General features: G+C 42.2%; 2 protein-coding genes across 3 annotated transcripts; both read left to right on the top strand.

Annotated features, from left to right (window-relative positions):
* The first annotated feature begins 842 nt into the window (after window positions 1-842).
* LOC118234478 (epsin-1-like) lies at window positions 843-15984 on the top strand. 2 transcript variants are annotated; one of them, XM_035431034.1, is made up of 11 exons: window positions 843-938; window positions 2035-2157; window positions 3049-3150; window positions 3290-3448; window positions 4456-4584; window positions 4909-5029; window positions 5913-6055; window positions 8342-8606; window positions 9272-9406; window positions 11987-12244; window positions 12533-15984. In XM_035431034.1, exons 3-11 carry the CDS (start codon window positions 3082-3084, stop codon window positions 12754-12756), a joined length of 1503 nt encoding a protein of 500 aa, XP_035286925.1. In that variant the 5' UTR covers window positions 843-938; window positions 2035-2157; window positions 3049-3081; the 3' UTR covers window positions 12757-15984. The 2 variants fall into 2 exon arrangements, with proteins under 2 accessions (XP_035286925.1, XP_035286926.1); XM_035431035.1 differs by having other exon boundaries at window positions 2022-2157.
* A 2550-nt stretch (window positions 15985-18534) lies between these two features.
* LOC118234375 (germ cell-specific gene 1-like protein) lies at window positions 18535-25673 on the top strand. Its single transcript, XM_035430862.1, has 7 exons — window positions 18535-18708; window positions 20239-20527; window positions 21797-22012; window positions 22204-22251; window positions 22879-23037; window positions 23351-23462; window positions 23785-25673. The coding sequence occupies exons 2-7, from the start codon at window positions 20335-20337 to the stop codon at window positions 24206-24208; spliced, it is 1152 nt and encodes a 383-aa protein (XP_035286753.1). The 5' UTR covers window positions 18535-18708; window positions 20239-20334; the 3' UTR covers window positions 24209-25673.
* The last annotated feature ends 1183 nt before the right edge of the window (window positions 25674-26856 follow it).

Here is a 26856-nt window from a genome sequence, read left to right as displayed (position 1 = left end):
TGTCCAGTTGCATTTACAGTCCTGTCTGGAACACAGCAACACCCTCTCCTTTGAGAAAGCGCAGATAAACACATTCTCCCTGGTGCAAGACAATGTCTCTTTTCACTCATCTGTCTCTGAGCCTAGGTGCAGAGTCATTGTGTTTGAAGGAGAACATTTCATGCACAATTGGTGCAGGCAGCTGGCAGGGACCCAGCTGGCCAGATGGATATCTCAACGAATGTAATCCCTCCTTAGGGTGACACTATTTTCAGTTATATACTGCCCAGCAGGAATGCCGGCCACAGTTGGCCCTGGCAAAATCAGGATTTGGTTTAACCATGCGATGCATCACAAACCACTGTATTAGCAGGATCAGCCACCTAGCAGCCCTGCAAAAAAATTTATTTATAGTACAACACTATAAAGTCAAGCTACTGGCACATAATAACTATTCTAATAAACACACCAAATGTAACACCTGACATAAGAACATTGCTGTCAATCATTAAGTTAACTGGCTTATCAATGTAGATAACTTTAAGGTATAGTGATACGCAGATAAGACTGTACTGACACCATTCTGTGATGATTTAAATGATGAGAAAACTACTGTGGAAAAAAATTGTGAGCCTACAAAGATGCTTTTGCACAATATTTATATTTTCCATATTTTAGAAATGGTGTATGAATTTGCTGAATACATTCCTTCTTTCTCTGGAAAAAATATGAGCTAACTAAATTTAGTTAGCTACATACTTCAGTTTGTAGTGTGTGTGCGTGCGTGGAATTACCTTATTACATATTTCATAAATATACATGTCTATGAAATGCACCAAGCTCTTGAATATTCACCACCGACAGTGCAAGGGGCGTAATGAAGGGAAGCGGAAGTTCCGCCATCTCTGGATCTGATTTCTGTAGTAAGCTTCATTCCAGGGAGCATCTTCTACTGCGGGGTTAGTACCAAAGAAAATTAACTGTCGAACGATTACAGCAATTATTATTTAGCCGTTTTCGAGAAAATGTAAGACGTCAGATTTCAAGAAACTGTCACATTTTTTATGCCGTATGGTAGATGTAGTTGAACGCATTTTCTGCTTAAACAGACCCTGCATTTTCCAGCTACTTGGCTGAAGTTAGCTAGCAGCTAGCTGCTGTCACAGACTTGGTTTATCTTGTGTGGAGGCTAGCTAACTTGCTATTCGCCTACCAAATTTGGCTCAGTATCACATAATATCACGTATAGTTTATTTGCCTGAATTCACACTGACAGTCTTTCTGTAGTCCAAAATCCTCACCCAGAATTTTATTTGCACCCAGTCAAGGTTTGCAGAGGAGGAGGAAAGGGGTGTGAATGAACGGTACCAGTAAGTAGCTGACTGGGTAGATAACTAGACAGTTGGCTAAATCTTCTTTTACGTTTATTGTTAGCTTGCTGACTAACGAAATGAAAGTGGTCGGTAGCTAGCTCGCTAGCCATGGTTAGATTGCTGGTAGACAAGTCGACAGTGTGCGAAACCTGGTGTTTTGGATGCATGTTTATTCGGCTAATTTGCTAACATTGGCATAGCTGCATGCGTTATTTTGCGTCTCAATACTCCAATAACGTTAGCCAAGCTTAATTGAGGTTGCATCGCCACTTAATCGTTTATGTCTGAAAGATTGCAATAGCTTGCGTTATTATACCCGGCTAGGAAAAGCAGTTTCCAAGCTGTATTGCTGACTGAAGCTAAAAAAGTAGCTAGCCTAGCAGCTATGGTGAACTGAACGCTTTGGATTACTGCTGTCTTCATTATGTAGTTGTGTATGCACTGTATCTTTTTGAATGCACATTTCACTGAGGCATTTATTCATTTATTTGTTTCAATGAAGAAAGTCAAATATTGCTACCCTGTGAAGCGTTGAGCTGGACCTATCCTTCGTTTATTTATTTGTGATTTGCACCTTCGACCATTTTACTAGGGATTGTTTTCTCATATGAAATCTTTCTTTAAATGCATTGTTCTTTTGTGTTTTTATTATTGTTGTAATTTGTGCAGTTTCCTTTCTCAGATTTTTGGGGCTTGGGCCCAATGTCATCCTGGAGAGGGGCGCAGAGCATGAGCCAGAGCACTCAGTGAATGAGCGGTGCCCAGGAAAGCCATTCCCACCATCCCCACATTCCAGCTTGAACAGGTGAGGCCGAGGGGAGAGAAAACAAGGCGACTTAAATGAGCTGCTAGGTTTGCTCCGTTTTACTTTGCTCGGGATGCCTTTCCCATCCATAATCTTGCCCTGTTCAGGACAGGGCAAATAATCAATTCACAGATAACTTTGCATCTCTCAAATTGCAGTGGAGATTTTCATTTCCAGTTCCTTTCCGTACATCCTGAATCAATAACTGCTGTCTCATTCTCACTTTTTTTGCCCTGATGTCCCATATTTTATTTTATGTATTTGCTTTCAGCTCGTTTGTTTAACGTTGGACAAGACGACAGCTGGAATTGGGCGTTTTGCTATTTGGAAATGGAAAAAATAATACATATAAATGCGTTGTTCAAAATTTTGGTTTTACTTCCTGAATATAACCTGTGTCATTGCTTGCTATGAACAATTCCTTGCTATTCCAATAGTATTGCGAACAATTTGAAGTACCTCATTACCTTTATTGTTTTTATTCAAGTGTTGCTAGTGTCCCTAATATTGAATCAAAAAGATTATTAATATGTAATATTGTTAGGTGGCGGTTAATATGACCATCAAGCTGACCTGAGTATTGAAAGCACGTGACTTGAATTGCTTTTATGGATAACCTATATATGATTTGTGTGCAACCAAACCATATAACCAAACGGCCTTTCTTCCTAATGTATGGATGGGTTTTTTGCAAAGAGGACTATTTAGAAAGTTGGAAATTAAAGTGAAGTTGGAATATTAATTTTTTATTATTGTTTTTTAAGTGTGCTGTAAACAGTTAACAGTTAAAGAAACGACAGTTTGCAAACCAGTAATGTCGATCATTAAAAAAATCAGAGAGTGTGTCTCTGGTGGCATTAAAGCTCTTCCGCTGTCTTCTTTTTTGGGCAGACCTCATCAGTGCTACGCGTCCACCCGGTCACCATGTCGACCTCAATGCTACGCCGGCAGCTGAAGAACATTGTTCAGAACTTCTCTGAGGCAGAGATCAAGGTGAGACCTTACTGTCCCTTTTCTCACCTGTGTTTTACACCTGTTTCTCTTTTTCTCCTCTGCATTCTTCTTTCATTGTTTTGCGAAATCAATGTAGTCCACTATCCCTCCCGCTCCAAAAATGATATCTCTCTGTCAGGTAAGGGAAGCGACCTCCAATGACCCCTGGGGCCCATCCAGCTCTCTGATGGCTGAAATTTCCGACCTGACCTACAATGTTGTGGCATGCTCTGAAATCATGACCATGGTGTGGAAACGCCTCAACGACAGTGGGAAGAACTGGAGGCACGTCTATAAGGTGAGTCAGAAGCAGAGCATGGAGGCTATAACATGACTGAGACTGTGGCCTACTTTTTCAAATCTTTCAAATACATTTTACAGTTTTGACATGCGACAAATGCTTTGAGCCAGAGTAACAGAAAGGTGTAATTAATATGGTAAGAAAACGGGAGGGTTGTATGTGCTCACGAGTGTGTTGTAACACATGACCTGCTCCTTCGCTACTACAGAGAAAGGCTGATTTTGGGCACATTCAAAACAGCACTGATGGCAGTTCTGTATTTTCCCGTTGTTGCAGTGCTATTTAAAAAAAAAAAAAAAAAAAAAAAAAAAACAGAAGAAAAGAGAAAGGCGTATTATGTGCCTGTATCTCTTCAGATGATGGTTTTAGTCAACTATGCTTGGGCTAGACAGACAGCACCACAACACTATTAAACAAATTTGGGGGAGGGAGGGCAAGAAAGTCAAAGAAGGGAAAGATAATAAAAAAGGATAATCTAATGCATATAAATGCGCATTTCATGTTTATTTAAAAATATTTTAAAAATGTGAAAATCTTACTCGTTTAAAAAACTGTCACTATGTAAAGCATCTCAGTTGTCTCATACATTCAGGTTTCATAGACTTTGAGTGTTCAGAAAAGTGCTATATAAATGTAATGATTCATTCATTCATTCATAGATGCATAGAAAATTAAATTTACAGATAAAATGGCTGTCACATGAAATAGCATTTTTTTGTGAATGTAAATTTTTTTGGCGTAGCATTTATAGAGTAGTGTTGTCATCCCTGGAAGTCTTGATTTTAAAACTTTGGCAAATTGTTTTCTAGCACCACCTTCTGGTCTCTATTCTCATATCCTCCCCTGATAACTATCGTTGAATTGGTCACTATTATTAGATTGTCACTTTTTTTCATTTTCCAAGAAATATACCTTATTTTAGTGTTTGTATGAAACTGTAATTGGTGCCTGAATGTACTGTGGCCACCATTGGCTCAGTGTTAATGATATGAGTTGTTCCCCAGGCCATGACTCTGCTGGATTACCTGCTAAAGACGGGCTCTGACCGTGTGGCCCAGCAGTGCAACGAGAACATCTACGTTCTGCAGACTCTGAGGGAATTCCAGTTCATCGACAGGGATGGCAAAGACCAGGTACTGCAGCGTGTGCACAGTCACACATATGCACACGTGCACAAGCTTGCCGCCATGCTGTCAAGCATTAATGTGTATGTACCCAGTGCCTCACCTCATCATATGCACATGCAGGCATGTGCTGGCATGTGCATATACACGCATATAAACACAAATGCCCAAGCATGAGCGTGCATACACACGTATATGCACGCGCGCACACACACACACACACACACACACACACACACTCTCCAAATAAATTACCATAAATACCAGGGACAAGATACTGTATGCAGTATTCAGCAGAAATGGCTCCATAGTACTAAGCGTTGTTTTGAACAGGGTGTGAACGTGAGGGAGAAGGCGAAGCAGCTAGTCACTCTGCTGAAAGATGAAGAGAAGCTAAAGGAAGAGAGAGCCCAGGCACTGAAGACCAAAGAGAAGATGGCACAGACCACCAGTGGTGAGCGAGCGTTCCCCTTCCCCTCCTCAGCCTTCATTCACTGAGATAAAGTGAAGGCTCTCATGAACCGCACGGCTAATTATAGAGGTGCTGAAAAAAATCTGGGTTTTCTTGTGTGTGTGTGTGTGTGAGCGATCTGGAGCCCTTGCAACATTCGAGTCTGCACGTAGCTATGCGGGGTGCAAGATTAAACAGGATACATTCATGTATAAATGATCCTGTTTTTTAAACCAGCTTAAGACCCTGCAACATTTTTAGGAGCTGGTGCCAGGCGGTGTGGTGCGCACTTCCAGAAGTGTATATGCGACACGACTCTGATGAGCTAATCAAGTAGCGGACTTGCGCGCAAACGTTTGAGTACCTCATCCTTCCCTCGAGTAAATATAAACCTCTCAGTCCTGCCAGAAGGCTTCAGCTATGTGAATTTGACTGGATCTTTGAAGCGCATGAACATCGCAGCATAAACAGATAAAAATGTACATGAAACGTGGCTGTTCAGTTCTGGTATTTCACACATGTACTGAGTTGTGTTGAGGAGGTATAGGGAAAAACTGATTTTGATGCATGAGAAAATAGTATTACGGGAGAGTAAGGAGGTACAGTACTTCTAACGTTGAGTTCTTTTCTATGTCCCCAACAGACATAAGGGCAGAGAAGAGTGTGGATTAAAATGGGGGAAATGTATCTTTATGAAGACGCGGGTGGCTAAACTAGAGGTTGAAGTGAGACTGCTGTTCCTATTTTATTGTGGTTGAAAAATGAAAGGCAACAGTGGACAGTCTAAGAGAAGGGCTCTTGTAAACAAACACATTGTTTGTCAGTATCCAGACACGTTTGTCTGTTATTCTTCCCTTCCTCCCCCGCTCCCTTATTCGTCCCCTAGCCTCCTCCACGTCTCCGGCCCCAGCCCTGAGCTTGGCTAACCGGCCGGGCGGTCTCCAGCTGGGCGGAGTTGCATCCCTGATCAAAGCGCCTGAGTCACAGGCGGCTGGGGACGAGACCAAGAGCAAGGAGGAAGCAGACCAGGTAAAAGCTAGCGGTGAGCCGCACGGTCTGATTCTTTGACTGTCTGGTGTGGCTTTTCCGGACTGCCGTTCGACTAATACGGACCAATATCTGTTGCAGGAGAACCGTGTTACTTTTTTTTTTTGCAGGCTGTAGACGTAATCATAAAACTGCTACACGATATGTTAGACACTACCAAGCTCCGTCCCCTGAGTCCCCTCTATAAATACCGCTTTCTCGCGTTTCAAACGTGCGACTTGCCGGTTCTTGCCAGACACCTGTGTCTCATACTGAGCTCGTAGGAGTGCTAGCAGTCACTTTGCATTCCGATACTAGGTTAGGTATTTATTAGCCGTCTTGTGTGTTTATTTGCTTTCCTCTATTGCAGCAAAGTTAGGTTGCGACACGCGAGGATATCCTTCAGTTAGCTCAGTGGCTGTGTAACATTAGCAAGCTGCAACTTTCTTTATATATAGCTGCAGCCTTCAGTCTGCTATTGAGCCTGTTTTGTTAGAAGCTCGGTGAAATGCTATAGCCTAAGCACGCACGCTCGCAAACATGTTGTTGATTTTATTGCTTTGTTTTTTTTTTTTTTTTTTTGCATCTTTTATTTAGTCTAGCTTGGATGTTTGTAGTTAAGACTATGACACGCGGGGGTAGCTTTGGGTTACTTGCATATTGGTGCAATGGAGCAGCTCATTGTTTGTCTGCTTTGTGTAGAACTCTTCCCTTCCCCTGCTGAGCACTCACAAAGCAGTAAATGTGTAATTTACGTCTATTCACTGTTGCGTCTTTATAACAATGTTCGCGTGCCATTTTACAGCGAAACCACACCGAAGTGTCAGCCACACAGAGCAGTCTGTGTTCTGTTTTTTTTCCTTTTCCAACTATGACATCAACTATGACTACTGGAGTTTGACTTCGGATATGGATCCAACTCCGACGGTGATGCGGTCGGCTCCGGTCTAGTAAAACCATAAGGACCGACCACATTGGGGTTTATCCCTCTAATTTTCCATTGTGTGGAAAGCAGGGGAAATTCACACCCTCCTGCCAACAAAGTGGAAAAAAAAACATGTCCATGTCTTGAACTGACTAAACCCTTTTTACAGCCTAGAATCCTTAGTTTTCCTTTCAGGATGGAGTTAGCATTGGTGAGGCAATAATTTGGTTTACCAGTCAGTCACACTAATGGTGTGTGAGAATTCAAATAGAGACACCTGCAAAAAAAGCACATGTGATTGACTGCCGGCATGCCGGCGCGTGGGTCGCGACATTAAGACTGCTTTGGAGCGGTTGCAGTTTAGGAGAGGCAGAGGGAGAAGCCTAAAAAGGCGCCAGAGCTTTCTGTTCTCATCACCTGTCACTCAGGTCACCTGATCCGTCAGTGTGTGCCCCCCCACCCACTCCCCTCTTGCCCGAGCCTGTGATGCTCTCGGTTCACTGTACCGTATTCGGTCTGTATATAGGAGTGTATAATATCATGTATACAAAGGTCTGTGGTGTGTCTCATACATTAACATACATTACATAAAACTATAAATAGTGGTTGTTTTGTTGGGTAAGACATCAGGATCCCTACGGGTTCACCAAATTAGAATGCAGTATTGGAGAGGACTTTTAAAGGGGTGTGTTTACCCAGACAGGAAATTAAGGTACATTTCCACTTACCCAGAGTACTATCTATACAGATGGTTTAATTGAGATTTGGTGATTTTTCTAGATATCCACTGCAGCTCACCCTGATGCAACAGACCTAAACTGGTCCAAGCTTTTGGTGCCTCAATGCTTCGAAATTTACATTAGAAAAACTCAACAGCAACGTCCCTTCCCAAATATAATGCCACCATTACTCATAAACATCCCCAGAGCTTAATTTTGCACGGTTTCAGAATCAGAATCAGAATTATTTATTCACCAAGTACGATGTACAAGGAATTTGCCTTAGTGCAAAGTGTCAACATACAATCCAATACAAAGAGCTTTAAAAAAATAAAAAAAAAAGAGCTTTAAAAAAAAAAAAAAAAAAAATACAGTGTAATAAAAATACAGTACAATACAATATAATATATTATCAAAAACATAAATTATGGCCATTAATATATCAATCGTGAATTTGAAATCTGTTACCTGCTTTAAAAAAGTAATTGGCTAACGGGCTAGTATGCGGAATGTGACCATTTGTCGTAGTTTCAATATAACAAAAGTTCATTGTACCGTATTCAGTGTTAAAGGTCTGTGGTGTGTCTCCACTGCTTGTGTACAAACACACCGTTAACCCCTCCCTCTCTCTCGCTGTCCTGGAAGGCCCCGCAGACTGAGGGGGGGTCCTCCAATCTGTGGGGAGCCCCGGCCGCTCCCGCCGACTCCTCTGCCCCGCCCGCCGGCTCAGACCCCTGGGGCGGGCCCACCTCCTCGCCCCCCGCGAACTCCGACCCCTGGGGCAGATCCGCCTCTTCTCCCCCGGGGGAGTCGGACCCCTGGGGCGACGGGGGTACCGCTGCGAACGCCTCCTCTGACCCGTGGGGAGATTCGTCCAAAGCGAGCAACGACCCATGGGGCTCCTCCGCGGGTGAGTGGGAAGATCAGTCACATGACTGCAGGACTACAGGAGGCCTCAGACAGTCCTCAAAGGCCTGGAACACTCAGATATAGAGGAGCATGCCCAATATTAGGCAGTAAGTTAGAATCCAAGGTGGAGCTTTGCCGTTGCACCCTGGAGCAGGGAACTTGACCCAAACTGCTTGAGTTAAGATGCACAGCGGTATAAATGGATAGTATGTAAGAGATTATAAGCAGTGTACGGATGAGTGTCTGCTCAGTCCGAAGTGTAAATGTTCAGACAGGCAGTGAGGTTTGATACTGCCTCTGCCAGGAATATTGTACAAATTGTACGAATTCTCATCACCTCATTTAAGGTGGTGGATGGCTGATCAAGCTTATGCTATGTGGGAAGGAAAGCAGCTTGTTGCAGTAAACTTGTGGCGTGCTGTGTGTCACTTCTGCATGTGAAAAAGTCGTAGTTTTCACACGCCACCTTTACAGAGGAGCTCTATCGTAAGATGTGGGAGGGTATGAGGGTCTATGTTAATACAACAGGTAATATGGTGGTTTTATTGTGTCCATTTGTGTGGAGACCGGTTCAGATGAAACCCAGCACCTTCTCAGTCTGTGCGTATTGCAGTCCATACAAACAGTATGTTAACGGCGAGCGTGTGTATTGTCTCTCTTACTCAGCTGTCAGTCCGCCCGGTGGGGACCCCTGGGGAGCTGGTACTGCAGCGGCCGGCGATCCCTGGGGGACGGGCGGAGGAGCCCCACCTGCTGACTCTATGACCTCTGACCCCTGGGGAGGCCCCGCAAATGGCGCAGGTAACTCACCTTCCCCTCTTGTGGCTACACGAGGGCTCTTTTACTCGCAATTTACACTGCAGATGCTGACAGACACGAGGGCAACCACCTGGTGTGTGGCTCTAATTCAGCAGCGGTCACTGCCCTACCGCCATCTTTCACATTCATTTTTCCCACGGCGCGCAGGAACTGCCGCCGTGGGCTATGCATGGCAAATTGTGGTCACTCACTCACTCACTCACTCACAGACGACCTTTGAGGGACGTTTTGTGGGACGCATGAGCAGGTGGTGCCGGCTAAAATGTGACTGCGGAAGTGAGTTGCGCTGTGGGTCTCGACGGTTCCGTGCTTGCTAATATTATCTGTCAGGTTTTATCATTTGTGACGTGTAGATTTCCACAATGTTCCTGACAAGAATTTCAAATGCAAGACAGGTTGTGCTTTAAATAAGTGTGCTTTTGTCTCATATTACACATGGGCACATGTGTGCGGTTGTAGATGTACACAATGGAAACTCAAGGCTAAATATACTATTCAAATGCTCATTCATTAACAGACCCATGAAACTATAAATAGTGGTTATTTTGTTGTGTAAAAATTCAGGATCCTTCCAGGTTCACCAAATTAGAATGCAGTATTGGAGAGGGCTCTTAAAGGGGTGTACTTACCCAGACAGGAAATTAAGGTCCATCTACGCTTACCCAGAATATTGTCTATCCGTCCAAATGGTTTTATTGAGATTTGGTGAGTTTTATAGATATCCACTGCAGCACATCCTGATGCAACAGACCTAAACTGGTCCAAGCTTTTTGTGCCTCATTGCATCAAAATTTACATTTGAGAAACTCAACAGCAACGTCCCTTCCCAAATATAATGCCACCGTTATTCATAAACATCCACAGAGCTTAATTTTCCATGGTTTAATCAAAAACAGAATTTACACCCGTTAAAATCTCAACCGTGAATTTCGAAGCCGTTACGTGCTTTAAAAAAGTAAGTTTCTAACGGGCTAGTATGAAACTTGAGTGGTGGTGATGTGATGTTTGTTGTAGTTTCAGTGTAGCAACTTGTTAGCCACTTACTTTTTTAAAGCACATAACAGCCTTGAAATTCACTGTTGAGATATTGATGAGTGCAATTTATGTTGTTGAAGAAAGTGTGAGACTATCTTAGGGTTATGCTAACTACAGACCTTAGTTTCTGCGTAAATCAAAAACCCTAAGAGAAGAAAAAACATTGAAAAACTGCTGAGGGAACCCATGGCTCCAAAATGCGAACTCACTTCCAGGTTTTAGGTCTACACACTGTAACCCTCTATACAGACATGCTATGGTTCAGACTGTGTGGGGGTACATTGGTAGAGAAAGTATAAGAAAGATGAAATTGTGCAAAATTAAGCTCTGTGGCTGTTCATGAGTAACCGAATATCCAAAGAGCTTAATCTTGCATATTTTGCATTATATTAGGTGGCATTATATCTGGAAAGAGACGTTGCTGTTGAAACATACCTTAATTTCATTTTAGGGTAAACTGTCGCTTTAAATGCACGTGCAATTAAATGTCCAGTGTAGCAAATTTCACCCATTCAAAATACAGTATTGCAAAGCACTTGTGACTGCACATGAAATAAAATGTCCAGTGTAGTCATTTTCACTCCATCAGAATGCAGTTTTAGAGAGGACTTCTTAATTGCACATGAAATGAAGTACCCAATATAGTAACTTTACCCAATCCGAATGCAGTTTTGTAAATCCATTTTAAATGCACATGAAATTAAGTGTCCAGTGTAGTAATTTTCACCCAATCAGAATGCAGTTTTGGAGAGGACTTTTAAATGCACATGAAATGAAAGTGTCCAGTGTAGTAGGTCCCTGTAGTGAGTTGTGAATGGCAGGGTTGAGGCTTCAGGTTACTTGTTTATACTGGGAATTTAGTTACTATTTCTGGTAGATGAGACCTTCTCGTTTTGGCCAGAGAAGCAGCTCAACAAAGTTGATCATAAGCTTCACTCCCCTCCTGGGATCTGGCTGACAATTTGATTTCGCTGCTGCCAGCTGTAAGTCAATACTACAGATGAGAATAAACTGATTTTATTTGTTGTCTAAAGGGAGCAGAAATTTGGTTTCTTACTTATTTTAAGATTGCCTTGGTCAACATTCATTCCATTACACATGAGTCCACTTTGGTTGTATTCCACTGACTCTCATTGGCAGTATTATTATTATTATTATTATTATTATTCTGATCATTATTTATTCGCTCAGCAGATCCTGTCATCCATATTGAGTTAACTTTTTAAATATGCTTAATTACATGTAGGAACCTTGCCTGGGGCTATAATGTCAGTGTCCCATCTGGGATTTGAACCTGTAATTAGTTCATTAACTAATATAACCACTGCTCTATGCACTATATTGTCCTGTTGTTCTCTGTGCATGAGAGTGAGAGTGAGCTGGACCTGCTGGTGATATACTGTCAAAACTGGGCCCTGGCAGTAAATTAGAAAAATACAAAAAATTATGGTCTTCTAAAAAAAACACCCCAAATCTCAGGAAAGTAGGGGAATATAGTACTAACCCCACATCCGTTTCTTTTTTCAGGAGACCAAAAGCTGAGTGATGTCACTGCAGGGGGAGGCGGAGAGGAGGGTGGAGGCAGAGGGGGGGCCCCCGCGTCCTTGGACCTGTCTTCCATAAGCGCTGCTCTCCCTGCCAAAAAAACGCCCGAGTCCTTCCTGGGCGCTAACGCGTCGCTGGTGGATTTAGACTCCCTGATCTCGTCCAAACCCAAACCCAAGCAGTCAGGCCCATCCATGGCCTCCATGGTCACCAAGCCCAGCCCTTTCACGCAGTCGCAGGGTAAGGAAGGATAGCGGGGAGAGGGAGAGAGAAAACTTGCTTTAAAAAAAAAAAAAAGAAAATTCAATTCCGTTATCGAGACCGTGATAGTGATTCAGTGTTTTGACGTGGACTATAATTCCCATAGTAGTGGATAATTGGTGTTTAATCCATCTATAACGATATTACCCTCAGCCTCGTAGTTATTAGTGCTTAATCCTCTATTCTCTCTCCGCTCTCATTCTCTTACCTTCCCTCCCACCTTCCCTCCCTCCCCTTGCCTGCTCATTTTTCTCTTTCATTTTTCAGGCTCCTCTCCTGCCCCAGCCATGGCTGTTACCTCAGTCAGTGCCATTTTCGGGCTAGGGGCGTCCCCCGCTGCTCCCCTTACATCCAGCCCTTTTGGTTCAACCCCCTTGTCCTCAGTCTCTCCACTAGCCTCCTATTTTGGGCCAGGCCACCTCCACACTGTCGCCCAGGCGTCCCCTTCCACTTCTGGAAAGTTCCGGACTGCGCCTGAAAAGGGAGCTTAGACGACTCCTCAAGCGAGGAGCAGGCCGGCCGCTTTGGCTCTCCTCACAGGGGGACCTCCCCCTCGGCCATACGCCTGTCACAGGTGGAGGAGTCGTGGAGCTGTGCCAGGCTGTTTTTTTTGAGGCGGGGGCGTTCGGGTGGAGACGGGCAGAGTGGTACGAGACAGAGCAGTAACCACCGGTCCTTTCATTTGAATTCACTCCCTCACCCCTGCCCATCACCCCCCCCTCCCTCCCCATGCCTTCCTCCATCATCACCGTTTGTCTGGAAGCCTTATCCGTTAAACTCAGTATTTTTAAAAAACAGTAACTGAGCAACATTGAACCCAATTTTTTCCTTTATTTAAATGAAAAGCATTTCATGAAATGCGTTTCTTTGCAGCGTGGGATACTGGGTAGCCAACAGAGCATTAGCGCGTTCTGCTAGCCCTTCTGAAAACACACAAAAGTAAGGAACATGGCATGCTGCTATTACTGGGCTGGTAGGGGGAAGGAATTTAAGTTGAACCGCAAAAAAAAATAGATTTTCTCAAAAAGCACAAACATTTCCCTAAAATCCTGCTGTCACACAAAAACGAAGTATGCTATCACGTACAAAGGAAAAGTGATCAGAAAGATGGATTTAAGCAGCATTCATTTAAAAAAACACACACACGGAAGCCCATGTAAGCTCAAAATCAGCAGTATGATACACTGTATAAAAAGTCAGATTTCTGAATAATGCCTTTAAGCTCCTGGGAAAACTTCAGTTCAGTCCCAAACCTCTTTCCTGACTGAGTGCTTATAATAGGAGCTCTGGCGACACTCAGCTGTTGATACAGTCACAGGAGGCGGCCAGCAGAATTGTTTACTCTCTAAATCAGTCTCTAATTGGCTCAGATCACCCAGCTGGGTTGTAGATTCAGTTTGTCTCTCTGTGTAGGCATGCAATTTGTGAATGCTGATTATTCCGTTTTAAATATGTCACTTTGCCGGAAACTTCCCTCTCACTCCCCATGGGCTGGAAGTAGCACCTCGAAGTTCTTAAACCCTGAGTAAAAAGTCAGCGCATGTATTTGTGAGCCAGTTGAGCAGTTTGGAAAGTTGCACAGCCGAATTCAGACCTGCAATTTAGCGAGTGTTCTGCATAACTCATTTGAATGAGAGACTTCGGCAGAAAACGTACTAAAGGGTGGGACTGAATTCGCCTTGTGTTCGGTTAACTTTAACAGTGTTTATGTAATGCAGTCCGATATGTGCTGTACCAGTTAAAAGTACTTTAATCAGAGTTCATTGAATGCTGTAAGTTTTTCTGCGTACCCAATGTTATCACTGAGCATAGCTGTTTACTGTCCAATTCTGTGAAACCCCAGTCTGGTGTCGAAGCAATGGTTGAGGTAGAAGGGGTAAAATAATATCAATTTTTAAGAGGTTTTCCTGGAAGAACCTGTGCAGTGTCTGTGGTATCAGACATTGACTGTAGACATTGTAACTTTAGAAGCATGACTGAACATTAACTCGATACTCAGGATGCACAGGATGCACAGGCCTCCAAATAGCGCTAAGCCACAAGGTCTGGGCGAGTCGTCATCGCTGGAGTAAAGGCGATGAAGGTCACGTTCAAATCCCCGTCTCCCATATGGGTATAACCGTACAACTCGGGTTAACGGTTGCTATGGTTTGAGATCCATTAAAAACCCCCTGGGGACGTCAGAGTCAGCCTGACCGCAATCGGACCGCTATCTGACCATGTACAATTTCAGCGGCAGTTGCGCGGTCAGCAGTTGGCAGAGGGGGTCCGTCACGGAAAAGCGTCAAGGTTATGTTTCATGCATATTATACAACATCGGATGATTGATTCCGAGCGGCATCTGGTCCAGTCATCATGTAAATGAGCTGACTTTTAATCTTATGTCATGCATTTTCTTCTTTCTGTACTTCTTTCTGGAAACAAATTAGTTTCATGTTTAATCATTAACTTATCGCATGGATTCAGCTTCTGTTAAAAATGACGTTTGGTGATCGTCTGTGACTTTGTCTGTGTGTTGGAAGTGTATTTGCTTTCGTTATGTTGTGTGGTTAATGTTAGGGTCCCACAGTGCCTGTAGACACTGGGATTTAAAACTCTGGAGGACCTGGAATTCATGTTTTGTTTTTTGTTTTTTTTACTCAAATCTGTCCTTTTTTTCCTTGTCATTCTTCAGTCTCATTCTTTGTGTCTTGTACAGTGTTTCTGCCCTTAGTCCTGCTGCACTGATGAGCGTGGCTTACGATTCGCCACTACTAATGACCTACGTGCTAATGGCAGCCGCATGCTCTCCAGCAACCCCAATGTTGTGGCTACCCTGAAAACTCACTGTCATTAATCTCTTTAGCCTTTTACCAGGGAAAGCCACTGGGGGACGTTCAGAGCAGGGCTTTCAGTTCATGCTTGTGTGTGTGCAGAGCACCTGCTGTCATAGAGGAAGTTGAGGAACACCCGCCAGAAATAAAATACAGAAGGCATTGCCCTAGACCTGTCCTTTCTGCTATTGATTATCTGAGGTAACCAGCTGAAATTTGGGCCTCGAAGCAATTTTCGCAATTATTGGACTTCCTTCTGAACAAAATTCATAAAATGGGATTGACGGGGGTGGTTTTGTAGTGTGTGATGCAGGTTCAAATCCCAGGTGGGGCATTGCTGCTCTGTTCTGTTGCTATGCAGGGATGACACCCAGGTTTGAATGAATGCAAAGTGCATGTGCTCTGCCACCTCCTGCATTGGTTGATTGTCTTTATGGTATTGAGCACTGACCAGAATATGGACATTCCCCCCCCCCTGTTAAATGTATTGGAAGTTTTTTTTTTTGTTTTTTTTTAAACATTATTGCAAAACATAATATATTTATTTATGGTTGTTACTTTTTGATATAAAATATCCATGGGAACACACTTTGAATTTGTTTGTTTATTTATTTATTTATTTATTTATTTGTTTGTTTGTTTGTTTGTTTGTTTGTTTATCTGTTTGTTTATTTATTTATTTATTTATTTATTTAAAATGACATAAGCAGGAACATCCAAGAAGAAACTAAAGCGATCAGAATAGACTTTAGGGGACTGGAACAAATCCATGCTGTTATTTTTCCATTATAGTTTTGATAATTATTTTGTACAGAGAATGAGGCTATTTATTTATTTTGTTGAATCACCTTTCTGTGTTAACTGTGAAAATACACATTTGAGAAATAAAATGAAAAGTAAAAAGGAGTCCACTAGTTGTGTGTTTTTGTGTCTTGGGCACTTAGCACTAGCGTGCACTGTGTGCAACTGCATGCACAATGTCTAATAGTAAGCACTGTCTGTAATAGCATTCACTGTGCTATAGCGTTTATTGTGTGTAATAGTGTACTCTGTGTAATAGTGTGCACAGTGTGTAATGGGGTGCACTGTGTGTAATAGTGTGCACTGTGTAATAGTGTTCACTGTGTTTAATGGGGTGCACTGTGTAACAGCGTGCACTGTGTAATAGTGTGCACTGTGTAATAGTGTTCACTGTGTTTAATGGGGTGCACTGTGTGTAATAGCGTGCACTGTGTGTAATAGTGTGCACTGTGTTTAATGGGGTGCACTGTGTGTTAAAGCGTGCACTGTATGTGATGGCATTCTTTGTCCTGCCATTTCCTGTGTTTGTTTGTTTGTTTATTTAGATCCCCATTAGCTACTGTATTGTAACAGTAGCTACTCTTCCTGTGTGACTTTCTCTTCTCAAATTATCTCTAAAACCTAAATCGTATCTGAAAACCTATATGATTTCCAATTATGGTAGCTTCATTAGACCGTGGAAAGCCTAGTGTAACCTTCTGTCTTGGTGGGCATATCTAATGTTGAAATTCATACTGTCAGTTATGACTGGGAAGGGATATGAGGTCAGATCAGGCTCATAATGACAGGTTGTTCAAGTGGCAGGGAATTTGGACCAACTGACTGTTGCATTCCTAATGGATATTCTAAGCCTCAACTGACAACCTGAACCGTGATTTGCCATCAAGTGTGTTTTGCTAGTGCCAGTTCTAAAGAAGTAAAATAGCCAAGGCAGGATGGCTCCCATTCTGAACTCCCATTGATGGTGGAATAGAATATTTGCACTTGTGACCAATTTGAACACTTGACAAATGAAAGTCCTACTACATTTAGCAGTATGCCAACCGGTGACATAAGTCCCATTATGTCACTTCCATCATTTGCCTTTGAAATGCTGCAGAAGTTTCATACGCATGCAACCATAGTTTGACATTATAGACTAACCAGATTGACAACTCTGTTCTTAATATTGAAAGTTCCCTCAGCTTTGAAATATTCCGATTTAGTCTTATGAAAATGCACGGACAAGGAACTTTCTGTGGATGTTCAGAAATGCAGGCAACTGACCAGTCTGCTGTTGGTAAGAAAAGAACTGTTACTAAGTCAAGAAAATGGAGGATAGAAGGTACTCAGAATTCGGCCATCTGGTTAGTTTTTAATCTACTGTACGTGGTGCAACTCAAACAAAATGGTCTGTACCCTGAAGCCTGTATACAATCTATGACAGCCCTCATGATTCAAACACAATTTTGTACCAGCCACACAAGCACAGTCATGCCCACAGGCCTGGATTCAAATATCATGTCTTCAACCTTCATTTCCAAAATAATGCAAGACAAGTGTATATATCGTTGATCAATGCAATTTATTGAGTTAATTTGGGTGATTGCTGAACTTGCCATGCTGTGTTTATGAATAGTACTTCTGTGAGATGAATTTAATCACAAATGTTGATTGAATCGGTGCTTTACACATTTTGACATCCTGCAGAATGTTTGACTCATTTGTGAACATGCTTGGATAAATAGCCACTAGAGGCCGCTGTCTCGTTCATTCCCCCTGTCTCTGTGTGAAGGTGCTGTATTATCCCCTCCTCCTCCTCCTTTGCTCCTGTTTCAGTCATGATTGAAGGCTGATTCTTAATTAGTGGAAATCCCTGGGCTGAGAATGAGGTGTCCTCTCCCACCAGAAGACACTGCTCATCCCATAGACAGAATGTTTAACTGCAAGTCCAAAATGGACCTCAAAGCAGTAGAGAACAGAAACACACAGACAGGTATGTGTGTGCCTAGTTTGCTGGTGTGTTGTTATGATAATAATGCTATTATTGTTGTGTTAATTGTCACTGTTTTAGCATTATTCATTTATAGATCTGGAATTAAGGACTTTGACAAGAGTTTTTCTTTCCTCACACAATTTTGGTCATTTGGTCAACTTTCCAAGCCGTCTGTGCTTTTTGCATTCATTAGTTAGTCGAGGTTAAGGATAAATGATTGAATCCAGGCCATGTAGTAGCAACATTCTCAAACATCTCTACTCTGATTTTTCTGTTATAAAAACTCTCTGTCCCTCCATCCTTCCCTCCCTGTTTCTCCTTTTTGCAGTGTGAGAGATAGAGATAAGAGAAGGGAGCTAAATCGATGCAGTGGCGGACACACATTCTGCAAGTAGTATGTAAATACTGACACTGAGAAGACGGTCAGCATAGCGCATGACAAGTGTGAGGCATAACACTGCCCATGCACAGAGCGAGGAGAGCAGAGAGGGTTAATGCGCAAACTTTAATTAAACTGCACTGGGCCAAGAGCAGGGTCATGGATTGGTTTGTAGTGACAGAGAGAGAAAGAGGGAGGGAGGGAGGGAGGGAGGGAGAGAGATGGAGATATGGAGCAAAAGGGAGAGAGCAAAAGTAACAGATGGACTTAGACGGATTAAGGGGAATCCGGGTGGGCTAGGGATGGAAATTCCCAAGAAAGCGAGGAATAGCAGCAAAAGAGGGAGACAAAAGAGACAGGTGGATGAAGTGATACAGGAGAGACGTGGAGAGGAAAATGTAAGAGAGAGGGATGTGAGAGAGTGATAGTGAGAGAGAGAGAGAGACAGACATCCAGACAGAGCGAGCCATCGACGGTGAGTATGACTGATCAGTTTCTGCTTAATTTTGGGCTGACTGGAACAGAACGATGCTGAAGAAAATAGGAATGGGGGGGGATGTTACTGGACATTCCTGAAATCTACCCCAGAAACTGAGTGAAATTAATGTGAATGATGTGAAAGTGATATTGCATAAGCAGGGACAGAGACTGATAGAGACAAACTTGTGTAAAGATGGAAGAGAACGAGGGAACGAGTGAAAAAAAACATTATGAAGAGGGGCTGTGGTTGGATGTGATAACTGGGAGTTGGCCTTCAGTCCACTAGACCAAACAGCTGTGAAGGCATCATATTAATAAACGCAGTAAGAAAATTGGCATAGTGAGGAGGAAGAAAGACACTTGACCCGGCAGTGAACTGAACATAGCCAGGGGACATGGAAAGGACAGCTAGTCTTTATGAAGTGTTGGCAGCGTTTATCAATGAGTGTCAGTGACCTCACACTCCTCTGCTGCTGCTAAGGTTCTCCTGTACAAATAACATTGAACGTGATTTGTTTAGCAACCTCTAACCTATCTGATGAAAAGAATCATCTAGTGATGAATGGTGCTCTATTGATAGATAATCAATTGATAGCTCTATTGATTTAATTGTGCTCAATAATATCAAATCAAATTAAATCAAATTGATAGCCATTTGACCCGTCAGATACTGTACATGACATTGTTAAACATTGAGTGGTCTGTTTATTTACAATTTAACTCCGGTGTGTAGTGCTGCAGTCTTACGATTTGTCTCGTCTATCAATCAAAATGAATGTTTTCGCTTTGTGGTTTATAATTCTCCGTTTAGCGGACAGGCAGAGAGAGCGAGAGAGAAGCTGAACAAAGGGGATATATGGACACACCTAAGAAAGAGATTAAAATGGATTAATAGAGATTACGAGGAAAAAGAGAGGTAGATTGAGAGATGATCTAATAATTCCATCAAACAAATAATCACTCCTGGCAGGAGGGAGAGGGATCCAAGAAAGAATGTCTCAAGAGTCGAGCAAGACCTTAATTTATTTCATTTTAAATCTGGAAGAGAGGCTAGTTAACTGTGTAAGTAGACACATAACTATGGACGACATTTTCATGAATGAAGGCATTTATATATATATATATATATATATCACATTTATAGTTATACTTCCATGTGATCATGCAATATAGTTGGTGTCCATTGCTTTAAATTCATCTTGAAAATAATTATTTCTTGTGATGGAGCTTCCCAATATTTGCGCAAACAGAAAAGACAATTCCTTGGTATCAGTGGCACCATAAGAGTAATGCCTCATATTTAAATGGTAGGGTACCTAAGTGGACCTATATAAATGGGAAAACGGAGAGACAGACGGGGGGCAGGCACATACTGTACTCAGAAATCAGGGAAGTGAGCTCCATCTGTTCCAGTTTTACCTTAAATCCTCAAAATTCATCTTTTTTTATCCCTGTGGCCTTCGACCTCCAGTTCATTGCCTTTACTCTACAGTTCCTGTCTGTTTCTCCCCCCTGCCTCCCACAGGCTTCTCAACCGTGCGTCCACCTCCCTCTCTGCCCCTGACCCTCCCTTTTTGCTATTGCTCCGTCGCACCGGCTCTCTCTCTCCCCCCCGTCGGCCATGTTGGAGCACATGTCCCGGCGCTCGCGCTCCCTGCTCTCCCTGTCCCTCACCTCCCTGGCTCTGGCGCTCTCCGTCCTGGCCTTCTGCACCTCCTACTGGTGCGAGGGGACCCACAAGGTGGTCAAACCGCTCTGCCTCTCCCCCGTCAAGATGAAGAAGTGCGGCTCCGGCAGCGGCCAGTCCTCCGCAGGTGAGGTGTCTGTGCTGCTTCCTTACTTACTCCTGCTTTTTAATTGGTCTCACCTGTGTTTACGACAACAGCAAGAGTTCTCCTATTCATGTGAGACTCAGTGAGACTAACTCGTTACCACTGAAATTAATACTGTGTACTTAGTGAATGCATTTTTTCAAGGGGTACATTTTGTCTTGGTCCTCTAAACAATGACAGATAATGTAAATGTGGCATGGGAATATAAATGATATGCCGCAAAAATACTAACACTTATGTTGACTGAATTGTGTATTTCATTTAAACTGTTTGTCATATGAAGATTATAGTATTTTGGTCTTTGTAAAATGCAGTACAAATGCTACACAGTGTTGGAGTAGCTAAAAGAATTGATTTTGTATTTTGTATAACATATATTGTAAACGCTTTACTGACATAAAACATTCATTGTGCAATTGAACAAATAATGTAAATTTTCTCCGATTTAGCATTAGCATGTGTAATGTGTATTTCAAATTAACAGATAAAACGTCACCTTTATTCACAGCCGTTCATCCATAACATGAGATAGCGTTAGACAGACTGGTGCAAGGCCTTTAGTACTGCAGGCATTAACTCAAACTGCTAGCCCAGAACACTAATCTTAATTACCTGTTGTACCATTTTATCTACTAGAGGATGGAACTCCCTACAATGAAAAACATTGTTTCAGCTCCTCATTTTGGAGTAGTATTTATTTTTTATAAGTTAATATAGACAGTGTTAAAAGCAGGATTGTTTCAATTTGTGGATATATCATAGAGGGTACATAGTTAACAGCCAATCACTTTTGAGCTTTACTTTTAAGTGTAAATTGTTCTCAAAAACACTTTTAATTGATGAACACTTTTAATTGATGAATAATTTGTTTTGTTTGACACCAAATGTGATTTGGCACTATGTTTTTTTGTTTGTTTTTTTAAATTTGGGTCATCATGTCCCCCTATTGTAATCTAATATTTGTAGGAGGCAGGGATGGATTATTCCAGACTAAGCCTCTTCATAGTCTTTCCCTAAGAGTGTTCTTGACATTCTGATTAAGGATTATGGATCCTCAATATCAACAAGGAAAAGGGCAGATAAGGTCATTTGGAAATCATTTGGAAAAGATGATGTCAATGATGTTGGATTTGCCGTTACACTGAAAGAGTGCGCGCTTCGAACAACAGCATACAGTATTTAAACCTTTTCACAAAGGAAACTGTGCAGACTTAGACTAAGACTAAGTCCTGTCTGTCATTTTCTTTTCAGAAGGTCCTACTCCTCCCTCCAAGAAAGAGTCCTCCTCCCCATCTCCTGCTGTGTCTAACAGGACAGTCTCACAAAAGAAAAGGGAGGAGCTGGCTAGGATTCGTCAAAGGCAACAGGCCAATGCAGTGCATTACATCTGGGAGACCGGAGAAGACAAATACATGCTTCGATACTTTCACACCGGGTTCTGGCAGTCTTGTGAAAAACATAATGACGGTGAGAGGAAGAAGAGGGAATGAAAAAGAAGGGGGGATGTGAGGGAAAGAGTAAGGTGAAAGTCATGGCAGAAAGACTGGGGAAGAGGGTTGAAAAGAACCCTTTCATGACAGAGGATGTCAGTGGCCAGTCCATTTAGGCGAATTTTGAACTGAATTGAAGTTCTCTCAACATCTGTTCTTGTTTCCTAGGTGAGAAGTGTCGGAGCTTCATTGAGCTGACCCCTGGAGAAACTCAAGGTAAATTATTTGGCAATGTGAGATGGTGCAAAGTGGAGCTACCTTTCAGGGCAGTGAATGTGATAGGAAAACACCAACAAACTGTAAGTGTCTGTTAGGAATGGGTGGCCTAAAGAGGAGTTCCTTCCTCTAATGCTGGAGGGCTGCTTTTGGATAAGGTTTAAGACCATGCAGTGGAAATGTTCTTCAAGACAGGCTGTGGATTTATATATAGGTAACAGTAATACAAGCAAGCAACACCTGGGCTAATGAGTAGTCCGCATCAGCTGTACCTGCCTACTGATGTACATGGTGCTGTCCATGGTCCTGGAGGCCTCCCTGCTTTTAGGAGACATCAGGAAGTACTCACAGCACCCAAAGAAGAACAGCCATCCCGGATCCTCCACTAATTCTCTTGGGATCACAAGCAATAAATCATGCTGGTAATCTGTGACCCGGAGGTCTCCACTGGAGATCTATGGATCTTACCACAGCTTATGTTGTCAATCACTATATCCATATATTTACTGTGTGATGCACTAAAACTTATTTTCACTGTCAGCCTTCATATTGATGTTTGTGGTAATGTGGTACTCTTGAGGCTAACACATTACGTCAGTACTCAGTTCCACTGTCTGTCTCTCTCAGGGGTGCTGTGGCTGTCTGTGGTGTCTGAGTTCATGTACATTAGCCTTCTTGCGATGGGCTTTCTGCTGATGTGGGTGGAGGTGTTGTGTGCATGCGCCCACAAGGAGATGTACGCCCTCAAAATCAATGCCTTCGCTGCCATCTGCACTGTCCTGTCTGGTGAGCTTGCTTGCTTCTCGTCCCTTCGTAAATGTAAAATGTACATTTTGGTGAAGAGGCAGTGTCATTTTTCAGCGTTGTGACATGCTGATACTGCAGTCAACACTGTTCATCTCCAGTATGGCTTTAATTTTACTTTTTATAACAACGTGCATCCACGTTGCATCCATCTTGCATTTTCGTGAGGTACTTCATGCAGGCCTATTTTCTTTCTGTTATGATGAACACCAGTGATATCCACCATTTTGAAATGAGCAGCTGGCTGGTTCAGTGATGCTAATACTATCCTAACATTCTTCTCATTCTGTTGCAGGAATGATGGGAATGGTAGCGCACATGATGTACACCACAGTGTTCCAGATGACCGTGAGCGTAGGGCCCAAAGACTGGAGGCCCCAAACCTGGGACTACGGGTGGTCATTTGCGTGGGTGTTCAGTTAATAAGCATTCTTAAGTATAACACACACTAGGGTCACTGTTGAAGCTGAATCAGTCATATTCTATGCATGTTATATATATTCATTCAGGGCCATGGCCAAGGATGATACCATGACAATGGATATGAATGTCTATAATCTTCTTGAATGTTAATTAACTGTAATATAGAACTGAAGTTATGTTGAAGTTGGTAAAAACTTGATTGTGCAAATGGCTTTGATGAGACAAAGAGCATCTAAGAGTTCTGTTTGGGATTAACTGGGTGGCATTTCACTGTGACCCATTGTGACCACTTTTGCCCTGCCACAGTTTGGCTTGGATCTCCTTCAGCTGCTGCATGGCGGCCGCTGTCTTCACCCTCAACTCCTACACTAAAACCGTCATCGAGATGAAGCACAGGCAGAGGCTGCGATTGGAGGAGGCCCGCGCCAGCCACGCCCCTTCCTATGATGAGGTGGTGCCAGGGGGCGGCGTCTACTCGGTGAGCGGCCTGATGCAGTGCCAGGCCGGCCTGATTGACAAGGCGTGGGCCGCGGATGGAGTGGGAGAGGCGCCCACCCTCATGCTGGTCGGGGGCTGCGGGGCGGAGGGATGCGTGGACTGCGAGAGAGAGCTGGAGGAAATGGAGGACACCATGGAGAGGGACACAGAGAGGGAGGAGGGGTTCTCTGTGTCCAGAGAGGAGGACGGTGGGGCGGACGAAGTCCAGGAGGACATGGATGCCTTCTGCTAACAGATTTTTTGAGTAAAAGGGAAGAAGACAATAGAAAGAAGACTGGGATTAAGATGGAGGGATTAAATTTGGGGTGTGTCAATAAAGGAAAGAGGATCATAGTTCATTATTGGGCTGAACATGACAGTTTTATCAGAGACTGATAAGTAATGACAACATTTACTTTTAACAATATTTTTTTCAACTGAGATGGGAAATAGATACTTCCTCACCCTGTTAGGGGCAACAGGTTTCTTAATTGCTTAAAGAGGAAACGTTGTCTCAGTTGTGTTTCCCACAAATAATATTTTTGATTATTATTATTTGTTTTTATGCTTATTCTTAATATTTGTGTCATTATTACTATGATCATCATCACCACTATTATGCTGAGAAAGTGCTGTCTCAGTATTTTCCACATATCGTCAACACTGCTTCATTTCTGAGGTGCATCGCCTGAGAAACCCAGTGGATCTATACTTTACCATTACCTTTCATGAGCCTTTAGACTACACGGTGGGCTGTGGTATGGTACATATAGTAAGACCTGGACTGAAAAAAGGACATATGGCCCAAATCTTTCTTGTAACACGTAATCAAGTTGTGCTATGAAAGGTATTCTTCCCTATAAACTTCCTCTCAATTTGCTTTTATTATTAGAAGAATCCCCCACTAAAGGTCTGTGATTTGATATGCATTGTTTTGTGCTGTGTGTAGCAGGTGCTGTGTTTACAGTGTCCCTGTGCTTGAAATGGTTAGTGATTGACGTCTACCTTCTGAAATCCAGTATGTGTCAATTTACAGACCAATCAGGTGATGGTGATATATCTGTCTTATAGGAACACAGAAAGGAGACATAGAAAGGAGAGCAGCGTGCTTGAAACACTGATATTGGTTATCTAGCAATGAAATGTAACACGTAAATGATGTAGTTAGCTATAAATGATACACATCACTGGTAGCAGGTGCCAATAGTTCAGAGCAACAAAGCAGAGGTAGGGAGTCTACAGCAGAACCAGCAGCTGTTTCCTGAAGACGCAGTTGCTAAATTCACCATATTACTTTGAGTGAAAAGCTGCTGCCTGTTACCTATAGCAAATGTTTTCATTGTTTATTTTTTTGTTTTTTTTCATTGTTTTTTTGAATTCACAGAAAAACCTAATGTTCTTTCATTGTTCTGCACTCCCCCACTCTAGATATGGTGAGTGACAGAATTTTAAATGCTAGGCTATTGCTGTGTTCTTTCATAATTACACATAAGGAAATGCTATTTGGGGCATGTTTTTAGGTGTTACCATGTCTAATGGAGAATCTTATCGATCACTAAATACTGGTATATGCATTTCTATCATGTTGACCAGTGTGCTAGCTGTTCAGAAACCATGCAAATTGGAAATGAAGAAGGTCAAAGTACTGCAGAGAGGAATGGGCCTATTTAAATTTTTACATTGCATTCAATTTTGTTTTATCGCTGGTAAATCTGTCATTGTCCTAATTATTGCAGTGATCATCACTGAATTGGTGAGATTATAAATAAACATGTCCCTGTCTTTTTGGGCTTTTAATTGTGCACTGTTTTGTTTTATGAATTTACTCTTTTGCTTTTGTTGCTATGGTATTTTAAAATTCCTGCATTAGCATAAATTTCCTATGCAGTTAAATATTGAGAACTAATATGTGAATTGCTGAAAACATTCACATTTGGATCAACACACAGAGATGGAAAGATTACTGAGAGAGAGATTTTGAGAGGTCAACTCACAGCTGCTCTCATATGTTGTACAGAAGATTATGTCTGTAATCCCAAATTAGAAGAGAGAGAGAGAGAGAGAGAGAGAGGATTTCAGGCAGAAGAATTACACATTCAAAAGAAGGTACAAAAGAGAAGAGAGGTATAGTGAGACAGTTAGTTTGGATGTCACATTAACTGTAGAAATAGAACCTCTCCGTACATCAGTAGTGACTGTAGAGGTAAATACTGTTAACTGTGACTGTGTGGTATTATCCCAGAGTCTGTGTACCTATTATCAAGAATAAGCAATGTCTCAGCCATATGTCCTGTAAGCATACAAGCATAGTTATAGCAATACTTATAAGAACGCAGAAGGAAAAACAAATTTATTTACTCCGTCATAATAATAACAATAACACAAAAAAATCAATCATGGAGGAATCTTTATTCCAGTATAATTGTTGTTTGTCAAAAAAAAAAATGCAAAAAAAAACAACCACAAACAAAGACGACCACAAAGAACCAATAGAATAATGCTTACACAATGCCAATATATTTCCCTTCATTTAATATATAGACATATATGAAATGGAGGGAGATTTCTCTTAGCCACTTAATTAAATCCTCAATAGGAGATCCACCGTGTTTTTGTTGTTGGAATGTACTTTAATGAACCAGGTAGTCCAATTTCATTAGCCAGACTCTGTTAACTTAAATAGTTAAGCTTTAAGTACAATGAATTAGTGAAAGAAGATTTAAGAAAATTGAAATGGAGCTGTGCCCTTCAGAGATATGAGGTACTTATTACTAAACCAGTGATGGGACACGACTGTCAACCAGATTAAAATGGCAGAATCAGAGGGAAGGTTCTGTAAGGTTTTTGGGTGGTATATATAAAGCTTTGCATTGGTCAGGGCTGCATAACTGTTCTTACAGG

The sequence above is a fragment of the Anguilla anguilla genome, chromosome 8 (genome assembly GCF_013347855.1).
Source record: "Anguilla anguilla isolate fAngAng1 chromosome 8, fAngAng1.pri, whole genome shotgun sequence".
Lineage (NCBI taxonomy): Eukaryota > Metazoa > Chordata > Actinopteri > Anguilliformes > Anguillidae > Anguilla > Anguilla anguilla.
This window is presented reverse-complemented; position numbering and strand designations above follow the sequence as displayed.